This window comes from Pecten maximus, chromosome 5 (assembly GCF_902652985.1).
Source record: "Pecten maximus chromosome 5, xPecMax1.1, whole genome shotgun sequence".
Lineage (NCBI taxonomy): Eukaryota > Metazoa > Mollusca > Bivalvia > Pectinida > Pectinidae > Pecten > Pecten maximus.
Window position 1 is genome coordinate 38467790 of NC_047019.1, and position 22681 is coordinate 38490470.

A 22681-nucleotide genomic window follows, 5' to 3' on the forward strand; every position below is an offset into this window, starting at 1 on the left:
ACATAATCTTAGCATTGTTATGACCTTGGCTTTTAATAAAACAAAATATCCAAACTTTTCATTGTATACTTCATGTACTTAACTGACTTAAATATACCATGTAGTAATGCATATATTGCATTTTGGTTTGGAAACAACATAGGGATTTATTTTGTTTAATGTTTTTAAACATTATTTAATCAAGTAAAATTATCAAATAGGGAAAAAAACAAAGATAAAAAAAAAATCATTGCTCTTTCTGCGCGTCGAACCCTGATTGATTAATTTAGAATCCTGTCCAACCTGGCACTGAATAGAATGAACCGGAAATAAAGCTGGACGATCTCAAAAGTCACATGATCTAGAAAATGGCGGACGTTCAAGGAAGAAGTGAAAGTAGGATTTAACCTGCAAGGAAACTGTTGATTACCAACTAAATTGTTAAGCACATGTCTTAAATTTGCCATCAATCTCATGTGTAATTGAATTATTTTCGTAGATGTGCCATCATGTCAGATACATACACTAGCTATGTTACAATGTGATTTTCGATCACAGAGTCATATGACGAACAGCGACACAGCAATCTAGGACATTTTCTGTGATACTGTTAATCTGTTGTTTCTGTTGCTTGTGATATTTCTTAGCATCGAAGGCAACTCGCAATTAGACAGTGTATTTTTAATTACTTGACACACCATCAGTGGAAACCTCGGACATGGAAGAAGAGGGGCCCGAACCCCTGGGTGCCCGCTCCAACAATGTGGACATCGAAGAGTTGACTAAATGGAATCTAACACAGCTCCCCGAGTTCATTGAGTCCATAGACAGTCACTCTGGTGAGGAAGTGGAAATCAACACACCATTCCCTTGGAGAAGCGACCTTAACTCTAAAATCATACTTTGGTAAGAAAAGATTATTTATGTTCTAATTTTACATGTAATTCACAAAGTACAATGTAGATCTTCATTAGAGAATGGACTCCATTGGAAATTAATTAAATTCTAGCTTTCCTGGGACATCCTAATTAGAGCCAATGCGAAACAATTATTAATTATAATTTGCGTACCAAAGCACATTCTAAAGTTAATTCCAAACATAATCTGTGATCTGTATATTTCAATTTATAAACATGTTGAATTTCATGTAATTAATATGTGATCAGTATTCTATACCATGCTTAAATTAACCTGAGTAAGTTTTATTATTATTATGGATCATAGCTGCATAGCAGTAACAGTTTGAGAGAAGTAGAAGTATGGTATTGCTGAAGGTTTTATTTGTTATCTATTATTTGTTATCTTTATTTGATATTTGTCACAAGGTACATTTACCTAAAAATATTGAAAACAAAAAATGTAACAACTACATATACAGAGACAATGAAGAAAATAAGTATAGTGTTTAAATGTGGCCCATTATTTTAAAAAAAACAACAACCTATTATAATAAATGTTAGATTTAATAAACTAAATCTAATTACCCAGGTGTGTGTAATTGATTTGTTAATGAATTATAAATAAACAGGTACTTGTAAGGAAGTGAAGGAACTGATAGAGTAGTACCGAAGAGATTTTCTGCCATACAATATACCTGTATGTAGATCCGAAATATTCAATAGGATGTTTGACAACTTTCAGTCACCTTTTTGTGATTAAGTGCAGTGAGAAATTCTCTCTTTTTAATATGCACATTGGTAGTGTGTCTCATTAGAATATCCTATATTTACATCTACAGATAAAATACTTAGATGAGATTTCCTGCACAAATTGTAGTGAATAATAGTTTTGGTAAGGAACTTGGTGACCTTAGCACCACATCCAATCCCATTATAAAGACAGAGCCTTCTACCTGGACTTGCATGTGATGTACAATTTGATACTATTTTATTATGGCATGTCAGTTAGGAACAACTTTTTAAATAAAATGCAATTGAGAAAATTTACATGGTCTTCAAATATGTAATGCTCTATATTTTGACAAAGAATGGTGTAATATTTCTTATTTGGCCATGGGTTGTTGCATGCAATGAACTAAATGGTAATGCCAGGTTTAAGAATTATAGTATGCTGAATTCAAATGTAAAGTTTAGTGAATAAGAGGGGGCATCTTCCGTGATATGGAGGTTTGACAGGTATAGTAAGGATTGGGGTGCCCTGGGCTGGACTTTACATGGCTAATAGAGTGATTATTTTATATTATTAAGTAGTATTTAGTCCTGCTGGTTCAAAGACAGTAGGGACAACTGTTATCTTCTTCCTTAATAACACATCTTCCTTATGTTGATACAATTTAGTTACATACATGTAAACTTTATATCATGTTTCAATTGTCTAATGATATAATGTCCAAATGAGTCAGTGTTATTTTTTTAGTCAAGTGTGACAGTGTTGTTTTGAGTCAGTGTTATTTTTTTAGTCAAGTGTGACAGTGTTGTTTTGAGTCAGGTGAGACAGCGTTATGATTTGATTCTTAAAACTGATGAATGTTTTGTTTAGGTGTGACAATAATATCTTTTGAGTCCGTTGTAATAATGTTGTTTATTGAGTCCATAAAATGATTTTTTTTCAGGTGTGGTGACATCACACTACTTAATGTTGAAGCTATTGTTCATTCAACGAACGAAAAGTTCAACAACTCGGCTAAAACCCCTGCATCAGAAGCCGTATATGAAAAAGCAGGCCCTGAACTGCTGGCCGACCTTAAGAATAATGTACGAGGTAGGATTACTCACTTGGTGCGATTATCAGGATTGTCCTCAAACCTACACAGTTGATGCCGGGAAAAATGTTATACATGAAACACAGAGGTTACACACTTTCTATGACCAAGAATGAAATATTTAGCCCTGGAGTCCAATCCTCAGATCACTTCAATTATAACTGATCTGGGGTTATTTCATTCTGGATCATTGGAACATGTCTGTGTCTGAATGTTTCAATTAGAACATTGTATATACAAAACAATTTTGTCAATACTATATATACTAAACTTGATATGATATGAATGATATTGATAGAGTTATGGCCCTTGTTTTTCCAATAAACCTTGATCAGTCTATTACTAAAGTATAAAAGTAATTTCAACACAATATTACAAGCAGTTTTTCTGTGATAAAGAAATAATAAAACACAATGCAAAGTAAAATTAACATGGTATTATTGGTGCGGTTTAAAGGTTTTTGTCAATTTATATGAATTATTTCCAATATACAATGTACATATAAGTTATAATTGATATGTCAGTTTTATTTTCCTGTTATAACACATTATCACTTTGTTGTCAGTTTGTAAGACAGGTGATGCTAAGCTCACAAAGGGTTATAAGCTCCTGGCCAGGTATGTAATACATACAGTGGGGCCTCGCTACAACTTCAAGTATGTCACCGCAGCAGAAAGTGCCCTGTTCAGCTGTTACAGACAGGTGTTACAGCTAGTCAGGTGGGTACAGCAGTAAATATGTAATCGTCATTAACATACATTCTGGATAAATATGGCAGAAATAATCAATTCATATCCAACAAAGAAGATCAGATTCCAAATGATATCAAGGGAATGTGAATTACCAAATTTTTATTATTTAAAATTTCTCTTTTAAATTAACTTTTCAGAGAAACAAATATAAAGACTGTAGCCCTGACTCCAGCTCACTCCGTGACCAGGGGCTATCCTCCCGAGGACGGAGCTCATATAGCAATCAGTAAGTCATGATGTATACATATATGGTAGTTTGTTGATATTCATGTATGATATAAGCAGTTTTGTGTCATTAAAGGCAAACATTATCAAGATCCAGAATGACAGAAATCTTGGACTGGGTCAGTTGTTTGTGGTGACCTGGCAGCTTATTGGATAAAGCCTCCATTTAGAATTCAGATATATACCAGTGGCTGGCCAGTGCATTTTCCTGTTAATGCTCCATTCCCCTCAAACACACATGTCTGTAGATGTGTAAGCATTTTCAAATTGAGACAGAATCAAAGCTTTGTTGTTAATTATTTGATAGGTTCCAAATAACATTGAAAACCCGACATGGTTTGCTTAAACAAGATGTGCATATCATTTTAGCTTCAATCGATACATAACTCTGAGATTACAAGTGAGAAGGATTCTGTAAGTTTTCTGACAAGTCATCCTCATCCAGGTCCTCTTCTTAAACTTGGTTCTGTCTTGAGAAAATCAAAAGATGTAGAGATTGCAAAAATGACCCATATCATCGAACTGTATTTCTACAGGAACAGTACGAAGATTTTTAGAAAAATTTGGAGATGAAGTGGAAACCATTGTCTTTCAATGTACTGAAGATAATATGGTGGGTATTTCAATGTTCTGGTGTATTTCTAAAAAAAACTTTTTTTCAAACTTTTTTTTCAAAGTTTGTCATGACTGCTGTTTATTTTATTAACATACAAACAATATGTTACCGTAGATTTGATGTAAGATTATATATACCATATATTGCTAGATATATACCATATATTGCTAGATATATACCATATATTGCTAGTAGGAATACATTAATAAATGCCCATCTGTCCTCCTGTTCTATATACATGGATTCTAGACGATTGTTTACATCACTAATGCCAATCAATTTCAGTAAAAAAATAAAATAGAAATAGCTCTGTACAATGTAATAACCTACTCCTAACTTTATATCAGGCCAAAAACAGTGCTAAATTTGTATGAGGTTTTCTGGTTTTCTTTTACCAAGGAAACACTAGTAGTACAGAAATACCAAATTACAAATACCCATTATCACCTCTCTAATTACCTTGTTAATTGAATGCTTAAAAAGAGAGCAAACATCTGTCTGCTCGGTTTTAATTATTTGAAAGTGTTTTCATCTTCTGCTTGGATACTTGATGGTATTCAGGGTGTCCCACTAAGATGTCAATAAGATAAGGAGGTGGCGCTGTCACTACAAGCAGGGATGGTAGGTTTGGGGTTTTATTAAGCTGGGATGGTAGGTTTGGGGTTTTATTAAGCAGGGATGGTAGGTTTGGAGTTTTATTAAGCAGGGATGGTAGGTTTGGAGTTTTATTAAGCTGGGATGGTAGGTTTGGAGTTTTATTAAGCAGGGATGGTAGGTTTGGAGTTTTATTAAGCTGGGATGGTCGGTTTGGAGTTTTATTAAGTTGGGATGGTAGGTTTGGAGTTTTATTAAGCAGGGATGGTAGGTTAGGGGTTTTATTAAGCTGGGATGGTAGGTTTGAAGTTTTATTAAGCAGGGATGGTAGGTTTGGAGTTTATTAAGCTGGGATGGCAGGTTTGGAGTTTTATTAAGCTGGGATGGTAGGTTTAGAGTTTTATTAAGCTCGGATGGTAGGTTTGGAGTTTTATTAAGCTGGGATGATAGGTTTGGAGTTTTATTAAGCTGGGATGGTAGGTTTTGAGTTTTATGAAGCTGGGATGGTAGGTTTGGAGTTTTATTAAGCTGGGATGGTAGGTTTGGAGTTTTATTAAGTTAGGATGGTAGGTTTGGAGTTTTATTAAGCTGGGATGGTAGGTTTGGAGTTTTATTAAGCTGGGATGGTAGGTTTGGAGTTTTATTAAGCAGGGATGGTAGGTTTGAAGCTTTATTAAGCTGGGATAGTAGGTTTAGAGTTTTATTAAGCAGGGATGGTAGGTTTGGAGTTTTATTAAGCTGGGATGGTAGGTTTGGAGTTTTATTAAGCTGGGATGGTAGGTTTGGAGTTTTATTAAGCTGGGATGGTAGGTTTGGAGTTTTATTAAGTTGGATACTGCTCACATAATCGTTTTGCCAGTTATGGTTTCAAGGGGTGTAGTCAAAGCTGTAAATAACAAAACTCGAGCTGACAGTATCCAACTTACCAGTAATAAAACCTGCCATCCCAGCTTGTTGTGACCCACCATCTCCTTCATCTTGTTAATTGCTTGGCTGAGGCATTTTGTTACATCTTTACAAGAGGGGACAAGTACAAACAAAATGTGTTTTGACTCAGTTTTAACCTATTATGTGTTTTGACTCAATTTTAACCTATTAAGTGTTGATGTTTATTTTTGACCGTAACAGGAAGTGTACCAGAAGACCATACCTCTTTACTTCCCCCGCAGCAGCAAGGAGGAAGCTATGGCCTCCTGTATGTTACCTGAGAATGTTGGTAACGAAGATGGGGAACCGATAATAGCTGAACGGAAGATCAGGATCATGGATAAACCCACTTTTGCCTCCATGCGTATGTACAGTATAATTACCTAGAACATGTGGGGTACGATGAAGGTGATTTCTGTGTGTTTGCATGTATATAAATGTATAGATGTACCTGAAAAAATAATTGATGGACCCCTGGAAATGTAAAATCTAATGTTGATTTAACTTATTTGATCATTAGTTATAATTGGCATTGAATCATATTAATTCCACTATGTCTAGCACATGTTGCTCCATCTTCATGTATTTAAGAAAATATGTCTTGTATTTGTTGGAAAGTGTCTCAACTAATGAAGACTTGATGTTCCCCCAGGTGGTCACACTGAAGAGTTTGAGGAAACCGTTGATCTCAATAAAGAGTTTGCAACATCCACAGTCCTGGAGGTAGGCAAACATCCATTTGCTCAGATGCAGGATAATCCAGATGAGATGAAGAAATCTGCCATCATGGGAAAATCTACAGATGAACAGCGACAGCTAGAAAATAGACGAAGGTATGGAGTTTAGGATTTCTTCAGCATTGTTCAAACCTACTTTGACAAGTTTGTAGAACCAGACACAAACAGACTAATTATTAAAGTTATATTTCATCTACAACTGTTTTCCCATATTTGTTGCGCTAGTAAATATTTAGTTCAGGCTAATGGAGTTTTAGTGCTGTGCTCTGCACAGTTGTTCTATCTATCGTCGACGAGGACAAATTCATGTGAACACTTGCGGTAATCAATTGTCACATATTTCTACAATAAATCCTAATGATTTCAGGATTGGACCAAATAATTTCTTCCCCTCCAAAAATAAAACAAACAAACAACACACTATCACAGGTATTTGTGTGTAATTAAGTAATATAATTCTTGCTTTTATCTGTTTGAAGACATCAATTTAAGTTAAATAAATTATAGAAAAAAACCCACTGAAATCATATACAATGACCTGCTTTATCATTGAGTATTCTCAACTATTTTCTACACAAATCATTATGCTTGCTGCCTAGTTTGTGGAAGGGGAGGTAACTCCAGTCGATGCGACATTGGAAAGTCACCTCTTGGGTTGATAAAAATGGCCCTCACCTGTAGATTCTGTTTTTAGTCTCAGATTTTCTAATTGACCATAGATAAGTGAAATCTCTGATTGTTTCTACATTTGTTACTTAAAATAAAAGTAGAATACTTCTGATTGGTTCTTATGTCATGGTTTAGTGTCAGGAAGAGAGTAAGGACCTGATATGGTGTCAGTAGTATGCTGGGATGAAGGGCCGCAAAATTTGTCTGAATGAATAATCTAAGTCTTAATATATACTCATACATTTAAATAAAGTGGTATTCAGCTGAATACTCAAACATTTAAATAAAGTGGTAATCAGCTGAGCATCCACATAAATTACATCAATTCTTAAATTGCATTAGAAGGCGATGAGCGATACAGGTCGGATGAGCCTCTTGTTTTATACACACCTTTATTTGACAGGTATGAGAGGCTGATGAAGCGTGCGAGGACGGAGGACCTGACAGATATAGCAGCCTTGAAATGTCTGTACCGGACAGGAGTGGACAAGTTTGGCCGCCCAGTGGTCATCTATGTGGGGAAACATTTCCCTGGAGAGAGTGTAAACCTGGAAAAGGTAGTCATTATAGTAGGCACAGATATAGAAATAGTCATTATAGTAGGCACAGATATATTGGGTCTGTGTTGTCATAGTAACCGTATAGTTACAGAAATTACGTCAATATATCAGTTAAATGTCCTTAATTTAACATTTTGTTTACTGTGTCTCAGTCTCCCGATCATGTTGAGGGTGTGACGTTTAGTTGACAGACCCTCCTGTACATGTGATAGAGCCGGTTGTATGACGTTTAGTTGACAGACCCTCCTGTACATGTGATGGAGCCGTGTGTATGACGTTTAGTTGACAGACCCTCCTGTACATGTGATAGAGCCGGTTGTGGGGAGTGATTATGTGGTGGTGTACTTACATTGTATGATGTTTAGTTGACAGACCCTCCTGTACATGTGATAGAGCCGGTTGTGGAGAGGGATTATGTGGTGGGGTACCTACATTGTATGACGTTTAGTTGACAGACCCTCCTGTACATGTGATAGAGACGGTTGTGGGGAGTGATTATGTGGTGGGGTACCTACATTGTATGACGTTTAGTTGACAGACCCTCCAGTACATGTGATAGAGCCGGTTGTGGGGAGTGATTATGTGGTGGGGTACCTACATTGTATGACGTTTAGTTGACAGACCCTCCAGTACATGTGATATAGCCGGTTGTATGACGTTTGGTTGACAGACCCTCCTGTACATGTGATAGAGCCGGTTGTATGACGTTTAGTTGACCGACCCTCCAGTACATGTGATATAGCCGGTTGTATGACGTTTGGTTGACAGACCCTCCTGTACATGTGATAGAGCCGGTTGTATGACGTTTAGTTGACAGACCCTCCAGTACATGTGATATAGCCGGTTGTATGACGTTTGGTTGACAGACCCTCCTGTACATGTGATGGAGCCGGTTGTGGGGAGTGATTATGTGGTGGGATACCTACATTGTATGACGTTTAGTTGACAGACCCTCCTGTACATGTGATAGAGCCGGTTGTGGGGAGTGATTATGTGGTGGTGTACCTACATTGTATGACGTTCAGTTGACAGACCCTCCAGTACATGTGATATAGCCGGTTGTGGAGACAGATTATGTGGTGGTACCTACATTGTATGACAATTTTTGTGACGTTTTGTTAACAGGCCCTCCTGTACATGTTGAGGGTGATGGAGCCGGTTGTGGAGACAGATTACGTAGTGGTGTACCTCCATACACAGACCACAGCGTCTAACCACCCACCCATGAACTACCTCCGTCAGGTGTATAGTTTACTAGATAACAAGTGAGTACAACACAATCTATACTTACCTAAACTGTGTAGCTTAACCTCACAGGGATAAATTATAGTGGCTGTTGAAGCCAAACCTATTTTGCGGGTATTAAAATTTTGCATATCCATGCTTTGTAAACATTATTAAGTCACCTGAGAAAATGTGATGGCTGAGTGAATTGTTGCAGAAACCGTCCATGGCAAAATTGTAAATTATATACCAAAGTGCTGAGGGGTAGGGCAAAAAGGGGTCAAATTGACTGAAATTTCTTAAATCCTCTTCTCAAGCCACAACACATAAAGTAGAATCAAATACCCTTTATACTCTTTATAGATGGAAGGATCTCAAGGTGCTGTATAAAAATGTGAATTTCATGACCCATGAGGCTCATGTTTCCCACGGGGGAGGGGTGAAACTTTACTATAGTTTATACAAGGAAATCACATTTTTGAGCATCATTTGTATAAATGCCACTTAAAATGATACAAATTATCAGATGGGATGGTAATTTGATGGTGTACATATGTTGGCCCTGATTGACTCCTAGGGGCTGATGGTTGGGATCAAAAATGGATAAATTGACTGAAATTTTTCAGAACTGATTTGACCGTTAATGGGTCTCTTGTCTAGTAAACTCTTCTATACATTTCAATGTGTTTTCGTGCTACATCTAATAACTGTGAATAAAACAAATCTAAATCTGCTGTGAAGGAATAGATGTTGTAATTATAGATTTATGTATATAAAAGGTATGTTTTGTGTATTTACAGATACTTGATGTGAATGTTTGATGTGAATGTAAAACTATCTAAACTATTTGTTTTTGTGCTTTGTTATAGATACAGGAAGAATTTGAAAGCCTTCTATATTGTCCATCCCACCTGGTGGTCCAAGGTAAAGCTTTGATTGTTTCATATGCTCGTTAAAGAAGTGACAGCTGCATTTATGTCTGAACATGTTAAATAATTAGTGATGGAATTAAATTAAACTTTATAGAAAGCTTAGTTACCATAAAAGCTTGGACCTGTTTGAAAGAGGTATGACTCTTTGATACAGGACAGGCTTATGTTGTATATTTAGGGATTGAATCTTGATTTGGTCGATTTCATGGGGTCTTTGAATTGAGTTGCTCTTGAGACAAATTTAATGAACTGCAAAGCAGTTCATGTTGAATTTGTCTCAAGAGCAACTCAATTCATGACCCCATGAAATCGACCAAATCAAGATTCAATCCTTATATTTCAATTGTTTTTTTTTTCGAATAAAAAAGTCGGTCTAGATATTAATGTCTCGAAGCTTGTGCAAGTCCAAATGCGGAAAAGCCGGAGGAGTTCCGGATTGTGCATGTCTAGTTGGTCGAGTAAAATGGTCCGCAATTTTAGGATTAAAAACAGCATCATTTTGTCAAAATAGGCGTATCTAGCATATCTGGTTTTAATAAAATACAAGAATACATTATAAATTTGATAATTTTAATAATTATTCCATGTTTATAACAACAATGTAGAAAAAGTGAAATCGTTCCGAGGAAGGATTTTAACCATGTATTCATGCACACTGATCAGTGTTAATCTGGTCAAATTCATGAGCAAATGAAACAGATTAAGTTTGGTAGTTTCACTGAGTCCAACTTGAGTAGAAATTGAAATATTATGGGTTGAAATAATGTCACCCACCATCCAATGTCCCTAGAGAAACTTAAAATGGAAGGATTGGTTTATGTAGACACAATCTTCTCATGTTATAACTTTATAAGAAATGAAATTAAAATTTGAGTTGTTATTACAATGTTAACTGTTATTGAGTTGTTATTACAATGTTGATTGTTATTGAGTTGTTATTACAATGTTAATGGTTATTACAATGTTAATGGTTATTACAATGTTAACTGTTATTGAGTTGCTATTACAGTGTTGATTGTTATTGAGTTGTTATTACAATGTTAATGGTTATTACAATGTTAATGGTTATTACAATGTTTATTGTTATTACAATGTTAATTGTTATTGAGTTGTTATTACAATGTTAATGGTTATTACAATGATAATTGATATTGAGTTGTTATTACAATGTTAATTGTTATTGAGTTGTTATTACAATGTTAATGGTTATTACAATGATAATTGATATTGAGTTGTAATTACAATGTTAATGGTTATTACAATGTTAATTGATATTGAGTTGTTATTACAATGTTAATGGTTATTACAATGTTAATTGTTATTGAGTTGTTATTACAATGTTAATTGTTATTGAGTTGTTATTACAATGTTAATTGTTATTGAGTTGTTATTACAATGTTAATGGTTATTACAATGTTAATTGTTATTGAGTTGTTATTACAATGTTAATGGTTATTACAATGTTAATTGATATTGAGTTGTTATTACAATGTTAATTGATATTGAGTTGTTATTACAATGTTAATTGTTATTTTCCTGTTTACAGCTTGCCACCTGGTTTTTCACAACATTCACTGCATCAGACATAAAAAACAAGGTGTTCAGTTTGAGAGGTGTCCAGTACCTATACAGGTCCATAGCACCGGACCAGATTGACGTGCCATCATTTGTAACAAATTATGATATTCAGGTTAGCACGATATTTTAAGAATTTCCCAAAAATTGAACTACTATTTATATTACCTTGAGATGACTATTTTGAATTCTTTTCCATGTAGTTATGCCCCTTGTTATATATTTGATGGTGGGGTATTGGGAGTATACTGGATTCAGGGTGTGTTTGTTTGTTTGTCGGGATGGACCTTGTTATATATTTGATGGTGGGGTATTGGGAGTATACTGGATTCAGGGTGTCTGTCTGTTTGTCGGGATGGACCTTGTTATGTATTTGGTGGTGGGGTATTGGGAGTATACTGGATTCAGGGTGTCTGTCTGTTTGTCGGGATGGACCTTGTTATATATTTGATGGTGGGGTATTGGGAGTATACTGGATTCAGGGTGTCTGTCTGTTTGTCGGGATGGACCTTGTTATGTATTTGATGGTGGGGTATTGGGAGTATACTGGATTCAGGGTTCTGTTTGTTTGTCGGGATGGACCTTGTTATATATTTGATGGTGGGGTATTGGGAGTATACTGGATTCAGGGTTCTGTTTGTTTGTCGGGATGGACCTTGTTATATATTTGATGGTGGGGTATTGGGAGTATACTGGATTCAGGGTGTCTGTCTGTTTGTCGGGATGGGCCTTGTTATATATTTGATGGTGGGGTATTGGGAGTATACTGGATTCAGGGTGTGTTTGTTTGTCGGGATGGGCCTTGTTATGTATTTGATGGTGGGGTATTGGGAGTATACTGGATTCAGGGTGTCTGTTTGTTTGTCGGGATGGACCTTGTTATATATATTTGATGGTGGGGTATTGGGAGTATACTGGATTCAGGGTGTCTGTCTGTTTGTCGGGATGGACCTTGTTATATATTTGATGGTGGGGTATTGGGAGTATACTGGATTCAGGGTGTCTGTCTGTTTGTCGGGATGGACCTTGTTATATATTTGATGGTGGGGTATTGGGAGTATACTGGATTCAGGGTGTCTGTCTGTTTGTCGGGATGGGCCTTGTTATATATTTGATGGTGGGGTATTGGGAGTATACTGGATTCAGGGTGTGTTTGTTTGTCGGGATGGGCCTTGTTATGTATTTGATGGTGGGGTATTGGGAGTATACTGGATTCAGGGTGTGTTTGTTTGTCGGGATGGACCTTGTTATATATATTTGATGGTGGGGTATTGGGAGTATACTGGATTCAGGGTGTCTGTCTGTTTGTCGGGATGGGCCTTGTTATATATTTGATGGTGGGGTATTGGGAGTATACTGGATTCAGGGTGTGTTTGTTTGTCGGGATGGACCTTGTTATATATATTTGATGGTGGGGTATTGGGAGTATACTGGATTCAGGGTGTCTGTCTGTTTGTCGGGATGGGCCTTGTTATATATTTGATGGTGGGGTATTGGGAGTATACTGGATTCAGAGTGTGTTTGTTTGTCGGGATGGACCTTGTTATATATTTGATGGTGGGGTATTGGGAGTATACTGGATTCAGGGTGTCTGTCTGTTTGTCGGGATGGACCTTGTTATATATTTGATGGTGGGGTATTGGGAGTATACTGGATTCAGGGTGTCTGTCTGTTTGTCGGGATGGACCTTGTTATATATTTGATGGTGGGGTATTGGGAGTATACTGGATTCAGGGTGTCTGTCTGTTTGTCGGGATGCCCCTTGTTATATATTTGGTGGTGGGGTATTGGGAGTATACTGGATTCAGGGTGTCTGTCTGTTTGTCGGGATGGACCTTGTTATATATTTGATGGTGGGGTATTGGGAGTATACTGGATTCAGGGTGTCTGTCTGTTTGTCGGGATGCCCCTTGTTATATATTTGATGGTGGGGTATTGGGAGTATACTGGATTCAGGGTGTCTGTCTGTCTGTCAGGATGGATACCGCTTACTCCCTCCTCCAGTGTCACTTAACACACCTAATCAGTACCTAAGACAGCTTTGCCCTAAAGATTTATTTTCTATTTCAGTGATTTTTCTGAAATTCTCTGAACTCTTTGAATCTGGAATATGTTTAAGCAGAATTGAAGGACCTGCATTTCTTAAATTTCCTAACAGTTCCTGCTTGATTTTATTTCAATTTAGATTAGTGGTTTACTTTACTACATGTATTAATGTACTGATGTTGTATTTTGGTTTTATTTTAGATTAACGGTCCCCGATACTATGAACCTCCTGATGAAAGTCAGGAAGGATTGTGATGAAAGTGTGTGGCATAGTCTGGGAAGTAGTGAAAACATCGATATTAAAAGTGTACTTAAAATATCATGGTGATAAACACGACAGGACTGTATAATGTCATAATAACGATGGTATTATTGAAACTTTGATATACAAATGTATATGTAAAAATATAATGCTATGCTAATGTAATGTTATCTGTCTAAATCAGTTGGCCACATCTGTAATTTGAATTTTGATATCAGGGATAATAGAAAAATTTTCAAAAAATCAAATTGGAAGAAATAAAATTTAGAGAAGTAAAAACTTACATGAACCCAGTAAAGATATGCTTTGGTTGCCACCACAATCCCTCTGGGATCCTTTTATATCATTTTTTTCATTTCTTCAATAAACCAATAATACATTAGATAAAGACCAGGGCATGTGATACTTAACAACATATATCATTGTTTTAGTATTCATTATATCGACAGGCAGAAATTACAAGTTCGTAGTAAATGTGTTTTATGTTGTCATTATCAAAATTCTAAAAATGTAGTTTTTAAATGTATGACTTGTAATGTTTTATTGATTGTTTTCTTCTAAGGCCTACTTAGTTAAAATACTTACGTGAAAGTCCTCTGCAGGACTGTATCCTTTATCCTTGATCACCCTAACTCCATAATGTCCCATTAAGTTAGATAATATTTGATATACAAAATTACTGTATAACATGAAACTTTCCTTGTGTCTAAACCTTCATTGTTTTCTTGGCTGCTATGAAACCACAAATACAAATACACTGTACAATGAATATTGTTGTATGTATTATTGTTATATTATTGTTGCATTGGCTAACCATGAAAGTTTGTAATTTGTAATTTTAAAATAATTTGAAAGCTCCAAATCATGAAAGCACAAACATTTCCTGTTATACAGTACAATGTAAATACAGTATAATTATGAATTAATGTAATTTTGTGTCCATTTTATAGTTATATGTATTATAAAGTATCTATTGCTTTACACCATATACTTTGCTTTATCTATTTTGTAAATTATTTTGTAGATTAAATATGGGTTTGTGTAAAAGTCATAGCCAAAGCACACATTATCTTTATTGTTGTACACCCATTGACATAATTATGATAAGTTTAAGTGATTAATCCTATTAAATGTAACATCGATGTCATTTTTGTTTTAATTTGTAGAATGTAAGACCACATTAATTTTTGATATGTTTTACATACTGATCCAGTGTATGCTGTGACATAAAAGTTAAATAAATCCTACATATTAAATTGTTTGTTGATAATTGATGTTTCGTGGTTTTGCCATTGGATGTTAGATATGTCCCTGTGATTTATTTGTGATCATAAATAGAAAAACCTTAAAAAACAGAATTATAGGGTACACACATGTACTTGCTATATGGAATTATACAAAGTTGCAATCACACATTTCAACTAGATCAGGAACTTGGTGAGTCTATGGTTTCAGTTTTGGATAGAAGAAGAATTTTCTTTATTTAATATATGTGTTTAGTATGTGAAGGATATGTTGTATGCAGTATGGTAGAGTGTATTAAAGTATGGTTGCTACAGTTAAGTTTGTGTAGAAAATAAAATTGGATAATCCTCTATTACCGTGTATATTACTACACTATATAAAGTAGTATTTATACAATAAATTTAACCATGTCTCTTTATCACTGGTCAGAAATTCATTTGTGCATATTATTCCAAGAAGATGCCCACACACATTATTATAATTATCTTACCTTGAATGAGTGTCCCTTTGTCACAATGCCTGAGTCACTAACACAATGACTTGTATGAGAGTCACTATCACAATGTCTTGTATGTTAAAGTATTATTACAAATGTAGAGTAGACCAATGAGCAAAAATACTCTGCAGATGAGACATTATTTGTGGGAGTTATTTCCCTTCCTATGCATCCTTCGCTTATTAGACACTTTTTGTCTGAGATAGGTGTAGTCTGAGATAGGGCTGGGCGTTGGGTGTAGTCCGAGAGGCTGGGCCTTGGATGTAGTCTGAGATAGGGCTGGGCCTTGGGTGTAGTCTGAGATAGGGCTGGGCCTTGGGTGTAGTCTGAGATAGGGCTGGGCCTTGGGTGTAGTCCGAGATAGGGCTGGGCCTTGGGTGTAGTCTGAGATAGGGCTGGGCCTTGGGTGTAGTCTGAGATAGGCTGGGCCTTGGGTGTAGTCCGAGATAGGGCTGGGCCTTGGGTGTAGTCTGAGATAGGGCTGGGCCTTGGGTGTAGTCTGAGATAAGGCTTGGCCTTGGGTGTAGTCTGAGATAGGGCTCGGCCTTGGGTGTAGTCTGAGATAGGGCTGGGCCTTGGGTGTAGTCTGAGATAAGGCTGGGCCTTGGGTGTAGTCTGAGATAGGGCTGGGTCTTGGGTGTAGTCTGAGATAAGGCTTGGCCTTGGGTGTAGTCTGAGATAGGGCTCGGCCTTGGGTGTAGTCCGAGATAGGGCTGGGCCTTGGGTGTAGTCTGAGATAGGCTGGGCCTTGGGTGTAGTCCGAGATAGGGCTGGGCCTTGGGTGTAGTTCGAGATAGGGCCGGGCCTTTGGTGTAGTCTGAGATAGGGCTGGGCCTTGGGTGTAGTCTGAGATAGGCTGGGCCTTGGGTGTAGTCTGAGCTAGGCTGGGGCTTGGGTGTAGTCCGAGACAGGGCTGGGCCTTGGGTGTAGTCCGAGATAGGGCTGGGCCTTGGGTGTAGTCCGAGATAGGGCTGGGCCTTGGGTGTAGTCCGAGATAGGGCTGGGGCTTGGGTGTAGTCCGAGATAGGGCTGGGCCTTGGGTGTAGTCTGAGATAGGGCTCGGCCTTGGGTGTAGTCTGAGATAGGCTGGGCCTTGGGTGTAGTCCGAGATAGGGCTGGGCCTTGGGTGTAGTCTGAGATAGGGCTGGGCCTTGGGTGTAGTCCGAGATAGGGCTTGGCCTTGGGTGTAGTCTGAGATAGGCTGGGCCTTGGGTGTAGTCCGAGATAGGGCTGGGTCTTGGGTGTAGTCTGAGATAGGGCTCGGCCTTGGGTGTAGTCTGAGATAGGGCTGGGTCTTGGGTGTAGTCTGAGATAGGGCTCGGCCTTGGGTGTAGTCTGAGATAGGCTGGGCCTTGGGTGTAGTCCGAGATAGGCTGGGCCTTGGGTGTAGTCTGAGATAGGCTGGGCCTTGGGTGTAGTCTGAGATAGGGCTTGGCCTTGGGTGTAGTCTGAGATAGGCTGGGCCTTGGGTGTAGTCCTAGATAAGGCGGGCCTTGGGTGTAGTCTGAGATGGGGCTCGGCCTTGGGTGTAGTCTGAGACAGGGCTCGGCCATGGGTGTAGTCTGAGATAGGCTGGGCCTTGGGTGTAGTCTGAGACAGGGCTGGGCCTTGGGTGTAGTCCGAGATAGGGCTGGGCCTTGGGTGTAGTCTGAGATAGGGCTGGGCCTTGGGTGTAGTCTGAGACAGGGCTGGGCCTTGGGTGTAGTCTGAGATAGGCTGGGCCTTGGGTGGGTAGACAGAATTACAGTTTTTTGAAGGGAAGTTTATTTGATAGGTCTTCAGAGACACATATCCTTGTAGAAACTATGACATGACCAAAGTATTCTAATTAGGTCAGTGTTTTGTGTTGTTTGTTTGTTTTTGTATAAATACACGTTGGCCGTTTTTTTTTTTTTTTTTCATTTCTTTCTGTATTTTTCTGTATGGATTTTCCATGATTACATGATCATCCTTTATTCGCTGATTGTTATATTTATTCAATGCCTATAAAGAAGATTAATACGTTAATTTCATGAGATGTGTACGTAATTTAAAGCTACATGCATTGCCTGTGCTGCTTGATTGATTTCTGTGATTGTAGGGCTACAATGATAATGTGTTCAATACGAAAATATTACTGGTATATGATTCCTGAATCTGAAACAGCTTGTACCTGGAACACCATTTTGTCTGTTGTGTAAAATTTAGGATAAATTTTTGAGCTCAGAAACAAAAAAACAATAAGTGTCATATAATAAATTAGATATCAACAATATTTTTTGACATATTTCCTATACTTAAAGCTTCATTTTTGTGCCCAACATAGTAATCCCAAGCATACTATCAAAGGTGAAGTACTGTCCGTGGACTCGGTTGTGGTACTGTCCGGGGACTCCGTTGTGGTACTGTCTAGGTACTCAGTTGTGGTACTGTCCGGGTACTCCGTTGTGGTACTGTCGAGGTACTCCGTTGTGGTACTGTCCGGGGACTCGGTTGTGGTACTGTCTAGGTACTCCGTTGTGGTACTGTCCGGGTACTCGGTTGTGGTACTGTCGGGGTACTCGGTTGTGGTACTGTCGGGGTACTCGGTTGTGGTACTGTCGGGGTACTCGGTTGTGGTACTGTCTGGGTACTCGGTTGTGGTACTGTCCGGGTACTCGGTTGTGGTACTGTCCGGGGACTCGGTTGTGGTACTGTCCGGGGACTCGGTTGTGGTACTGTCCGGGGACTCGGTTGTGGTACTGTCCGGGGACTCGGTTGTGGTACTGTCGGGGTACTCGGTTGTGGTACTGTCCATGTACTTGGTTTTGGTACTGTCAGTGAGAACTGGGTTGTACATCTTGTGATATTTCCTTGAATGGCATAATTTGACGAACATTATTGATAATGTCAGTTATTTTGATATCTTAAATATAACCAAAGCATTGCACAGCTATCAATACATGTAGGTGTTCTTAATGAACCCACCATTCAATGCAAATAAAACTGTGTATTTTATTTAATTGTGATTTGTTGTTTTCATTTTGGTTAAAACATGTGTAAAATGGTACACAGTGTATGTGTATTTACCTGTGATAGCTTTCCTCTTCATTTTAACATTTTGATTTTGGTGTAGATTTGATAGTGTAGATTTGGTAGTGTAAACTTGGTAGTGTAGAATTGGTAGTGTAGACTTGGTAGTGTAGAATTGGTAGTGTAAAGATGGTAGTGTAGACTTGGTAGTGTAGAATTGGTAGTGTAAAGTTGGTAGTGTAGACTTGGTAGTGTAGATTTGGTAGTGTAGACTTGGTAGTGTAGACTTGGTAGTGTAGATTTAGTAGTGTAGACTTGGTAGTGTAAAGTTGGTAGTATAGACTTGGTAGTGTAGACTTTGTAGTGTAGACTTGGTAGTGTAGACTTGGTAGTGTAGACTTGGTAGTGCAGACTTGGTAGTGTAGACTTGGTAGTGTAGAATTGGTAGTGTAGATTTGGTAATGTAGACTTGGTAGTGTAGGCTTGGTAGTGTAGATTTGGTAGTGTAGACTTGGTAGTGTAGACTTGGTAGTGTAGACTTGGTAGTGTAGGCTTGGTAGTGTAGGCTTAGTGTAGACTTGGTAGTGTAGACTTGGTAGTGTAGGCTTGGTAGTGTAGGCTTGGTAGTGTAGATTTGGTAGTGTAGACTTGGTGGTGTAGACTTGGTGGTGTAAAGTTGGTAGTGTAGACTTGGTGGTGTAGACTTGGTAGTGTAGACTTGGTGGTGTAGACTTGGTAGTGTAGACTTGGTAGTGTAGACTTGGTAGTGTAGGCTTGGTAGTGTTAACTTAGTAGTGTAGACTTGGTAGTGTAGATTTGGTAGTGTAGACTTGGTGGTGTAGACTTGGTAGTGTAAACTTGGTAGTGTAGACTTGGTAGTGTAGGCTTGGTAGTGTAGATTTGGTAGTGTAGACTTGGTAGTGTAGACTTGGTAGTGTAGATTTGGTAGTGTAGACTTGGTAGTGTAGACTTGGTAGTGTAAAGTTGGTAGTGTAGACTTGGTGGTGTAGACTTGGTAGTGTAGACTTGGTAGTGTAGATTTGGTAGTGTAGACTTTGTAGTGTAGACTTGGTGGTGTAGACTTGGTAGTGTAGATTTGGTAGTGTAGACTTGGTAGTGTAGACTTGGTAGTGTAGGCTTGGTAGTGTAGGCTTAATATTGTAGATTTGGTAGTGTAGACTTGGTGTGTAGACTTGGTAGTGTAGACTTGGTAGTGTAGATTTGGTAGTGTAGACTTGGTAGTGTAGGCTTAATATTGTAGATTTGGTAGTGTAGACTTGGTGTGTAGGCTTGGTAGTGTAGACTTGGTAGTGTAGATTTGGTAGTGTAGACTTTGTAGTGTAGACTTGGTGGTGTAGACTTGGTAGTGTAGACTTGGTAGTGTAGATTTGGTAGTGTAGACTTGGTAGTGTAGACTTGGTAGTGTAGACTTGGTAGTGTAGGCTTAATATTGTAGATTTGGTAGTGTAGACTTGGTGTGTAGACTTGGTAGTGTAAAGTTGGTAGTGTAGACTTGGTAGTGTAAAGTTGGTAGTGTAGACTTGGTAGTGTAGACTTGGTAGTGTAAAGTTGGTAGTGTAGACTTGGTAGTGTAGACTTGGTGGTGTAGACTTGGTAGTGTAGACTTGGTGGTGTAGACTTGGTAGTGTAGACTTGGTAGTGTAGACTTGGTAGTGTAGATTTGGTAGTGTAGACTTGGTAGTGTAGATTTGGTAGTGTAGACTTGGTAGTGTAGACTTGGTAGTGTAGACTTGGTAGTGTAGACTTGGTGGTGTAGACTTGGTAGTGTAGACTTGTACGGACGTCTACCAGATACATACGGACGTGTACCAGATACATATGGATGTGTACCAGATACATACAGACGTGTACCAGATACATACAGACGTGTACCAGATACATACAGACGTGTACCAGATACATACGGACGTGTACCAGATACATACGGACGTGTACCAGATACATACGGACGTGTACCAGATACATACGGACGTGTACCAGATACATACGGACGTGTACCAGATACATACAGACGTGTATCAGGTACATATGTCTGTGTACCAGATACATACGTCTGTGTACCAGATACATACAGACGTGTACCAGATACATACGGACGTGTACCAGATACATACAGACGTATACCAAATACATACGGACGTGTACCAGATACATATGGACGTGTACCAGATACATACGGACGTGTACCAGATACATACGGACGTGTACCAGATACATAGGGACGTGTACCAGATACATACGGACGTGTACCAGATACATACGGACGTGTACCAGATACATACAGACGTGTACCAGATACATACGGACGTGTACCAGATACATACAGACATGTACAAGATACATACGGACGTGTACCAGATACATACGGACGTGTACCAGATACATACTGGATGTGTACCATTGCCTACAATTATGGAAATGTTTGAAGTCAAGATCAACGTCTAACCAAGAAACCAGTTGAAGTGCTTAGAACCTGCATGCTGTACACACATAGAATGACTATAGTATCTCTGCTGTGTGTTTGTTTGTGTTGTAATTGTGAATTCCAGTAACAAATTTAGCAATCACAATGATATGCAATATTACACAATGAATATTCTTGTTTCTTTATCTTTTAACTCTGACTCTAAGGGGTCACCTGCCGACCACGTGGATTTCTGCGCGATCTGTGCCACAGTAAGACCCCTCGCGGCCAACAATTGTGATTAATATAAGTTTACAAACTGTTTCGCAATTGTTATAGAATAAATAAACTTGACATATTTTTTTCTGGCTGTGTGATGTTGCCGTGTATGACATTATAGAATAACATTATTGGTCACTATAAAGTTCACGCGTACTCAGTGAGATCGTGAATACCGAATCTGAAAGATCGACCAATTCAAATAAAGCTGTGTTTTTTCGTGAATACGGTTTGTGCGTTATGGTTCCCTTACATAACAAGGCCTCGTTCCATCCGTCTCCAATGGTGTTTATCGTAGTCCTGATTCTAAAACATGGACAGATAGACAGATTTATCGAAATGTACCATTCCAATAAAATAAGGATCTATCCGGTATGTGTACTGGATATAGTACAAGTTTTATGTTAAACCGTATTAGATTAATGTACCATGTCAGACAAACCTATATAACATGAAGGAAAGGTTCACGTGCCATGACTCATTTCTTTGGTCAGAACATGTAGTCGCTACCATTTCCTGGAAACGTCAAATGTTGATGTTGGTCTGTATGTAGCATTAGAGTCCATCGCAGGGGAGGGTCTTCTCCATCCTCGATTTATCACTTCTAAGGCGGCTAAGTTATGTGACCGAAAGTGTGTTAGAAGGGTTCATCTAAATAGCAAGTCAAGAGATAATTTTCAAGCTTATAAATCACTACTAATGTACAATTGAACAGAAGTAACTTGACCGATTGTTAGCCTGTATCATGGCCGACCGTCGACTCGGCAATGTAATCTGTTACGGTTTGTTAATTTTGGCAGAACATGTGAAAAATGCATGTTTCAGGAGGACACAATTAGCTCATGCGGATCACATAATTATATTGCACAAAATAACCATGCTGTCATGCTCACAAGTAAGTGTCTGCAGGACGTAGAAGGGGCATTTCTTTGATAGAATTTGATTTTACAAAAGCATAAACATTGATTCTCGTTTGACCTTGAAATATCACTAGATTTCCACAGAGTGGTTATTTATGGGGTTGTACAACATCACTGGTTCGCTATTTAAATGAACCTTATAATGGGTAATTCTATGAAAATGGATACCGACGACTTACCGAATTGCATATACAAAAAAATGTAGTCTTAAATGTTGTAGATAGAGAGCTTATAGAGGTTGTTGGAAATGGGATCATCGGGACCGTAAAATGATAGAAATCGGGGATAAGGACATATATAGGTCTCCTTAACGACCACTGACGCTAAACATTACCTACAAACTAGTAATCCAACTGACATCGGGAATTTATGAGAAGGCGTTGATGAGTAGGAGAAGCATACATTGAACTTATGAGAAATGGAAGTCTGAATGACGGCCGTGGAAGAGCTTTTTTGAGTGACAAATTTTATCGTGTTTGTAACGATCATGGTGAAGCTAAAGACG

The 22681-nt window shown here is 38.2% G+C and overlaps 2 protein-coding genes across 2 annotated transcripts; one reads left to right on the plus strand and one right to left on the minus strand.

The window, feature by feature from the left end:
* Positions 1-347: 347 nt before the first annotated feature.
* LOC117327987 (protein GDAP2 homolog) lies at positions 348-17810 on the plus strand. Its single transcript, XM_033885272.1, has 12 exons — positions 348-885; positions 2552-2700; positions 3267-3420; positions 3591-3679; positions 4215-4291; positions 6017-6179; positions 6468-6648; positions 7625-7778; positions 8907-9046; positions 9875-9929; positions 11484-11627; positions 13760-17810. The coding sequence occupies exons 1-12, from the start codon at positions 698-700 to the stop codon at positions 13811-13813; spliced, it is 1548 nt and encodes a 515-aa protein (XP_033741163.1). The 5' UTR covers positions 348-697; the 3' UTR covers positions 13814-17810.
* LOC117328451 (putative proline-rich protein 21) lies at positions 15744-17114 on the minus strand. The gene has a single exon (XM_033885983.1). The coding sequence runs from the start codon at positions 17112-17114 to the stop codon at positions 15744-15746; it is 1371 nt and encodes a 456-aa protein (XP_033741874.1).
* Positions 17811-22681: the final 4871 nt, after the last annotated feature.

Coding starts and splice junctions, on each gene's coding strand:
- LOC117327987 (XM_033885272.1), top strand. CDS start 698: ATGGAAGAAGAGGGGCCCGAACCCCTGGGTGCCCGCTCCAACAATGTG. Junction 2,701..3,266: donor CCTTAAGAATAATGTACGAG/GTAGGATTACTC, acceptor CTTTGTTGTCAG/TTTGTAAGACAGGTGATGCT. Junction 9,047..9,874: donor TATAGTTTACTAGATAACAA/GTGAGTACAACA, acceptor GCTTTGTTATAG/ATACAGGAAGAATTTGAAAG.
- LOC117328451 (XM_033885983.1), bottom strand. CDS start 17,114: ATGGCCGAGCCCTGTCTCAGACTACACCCAAGGCCGAGCCCCATCTCA.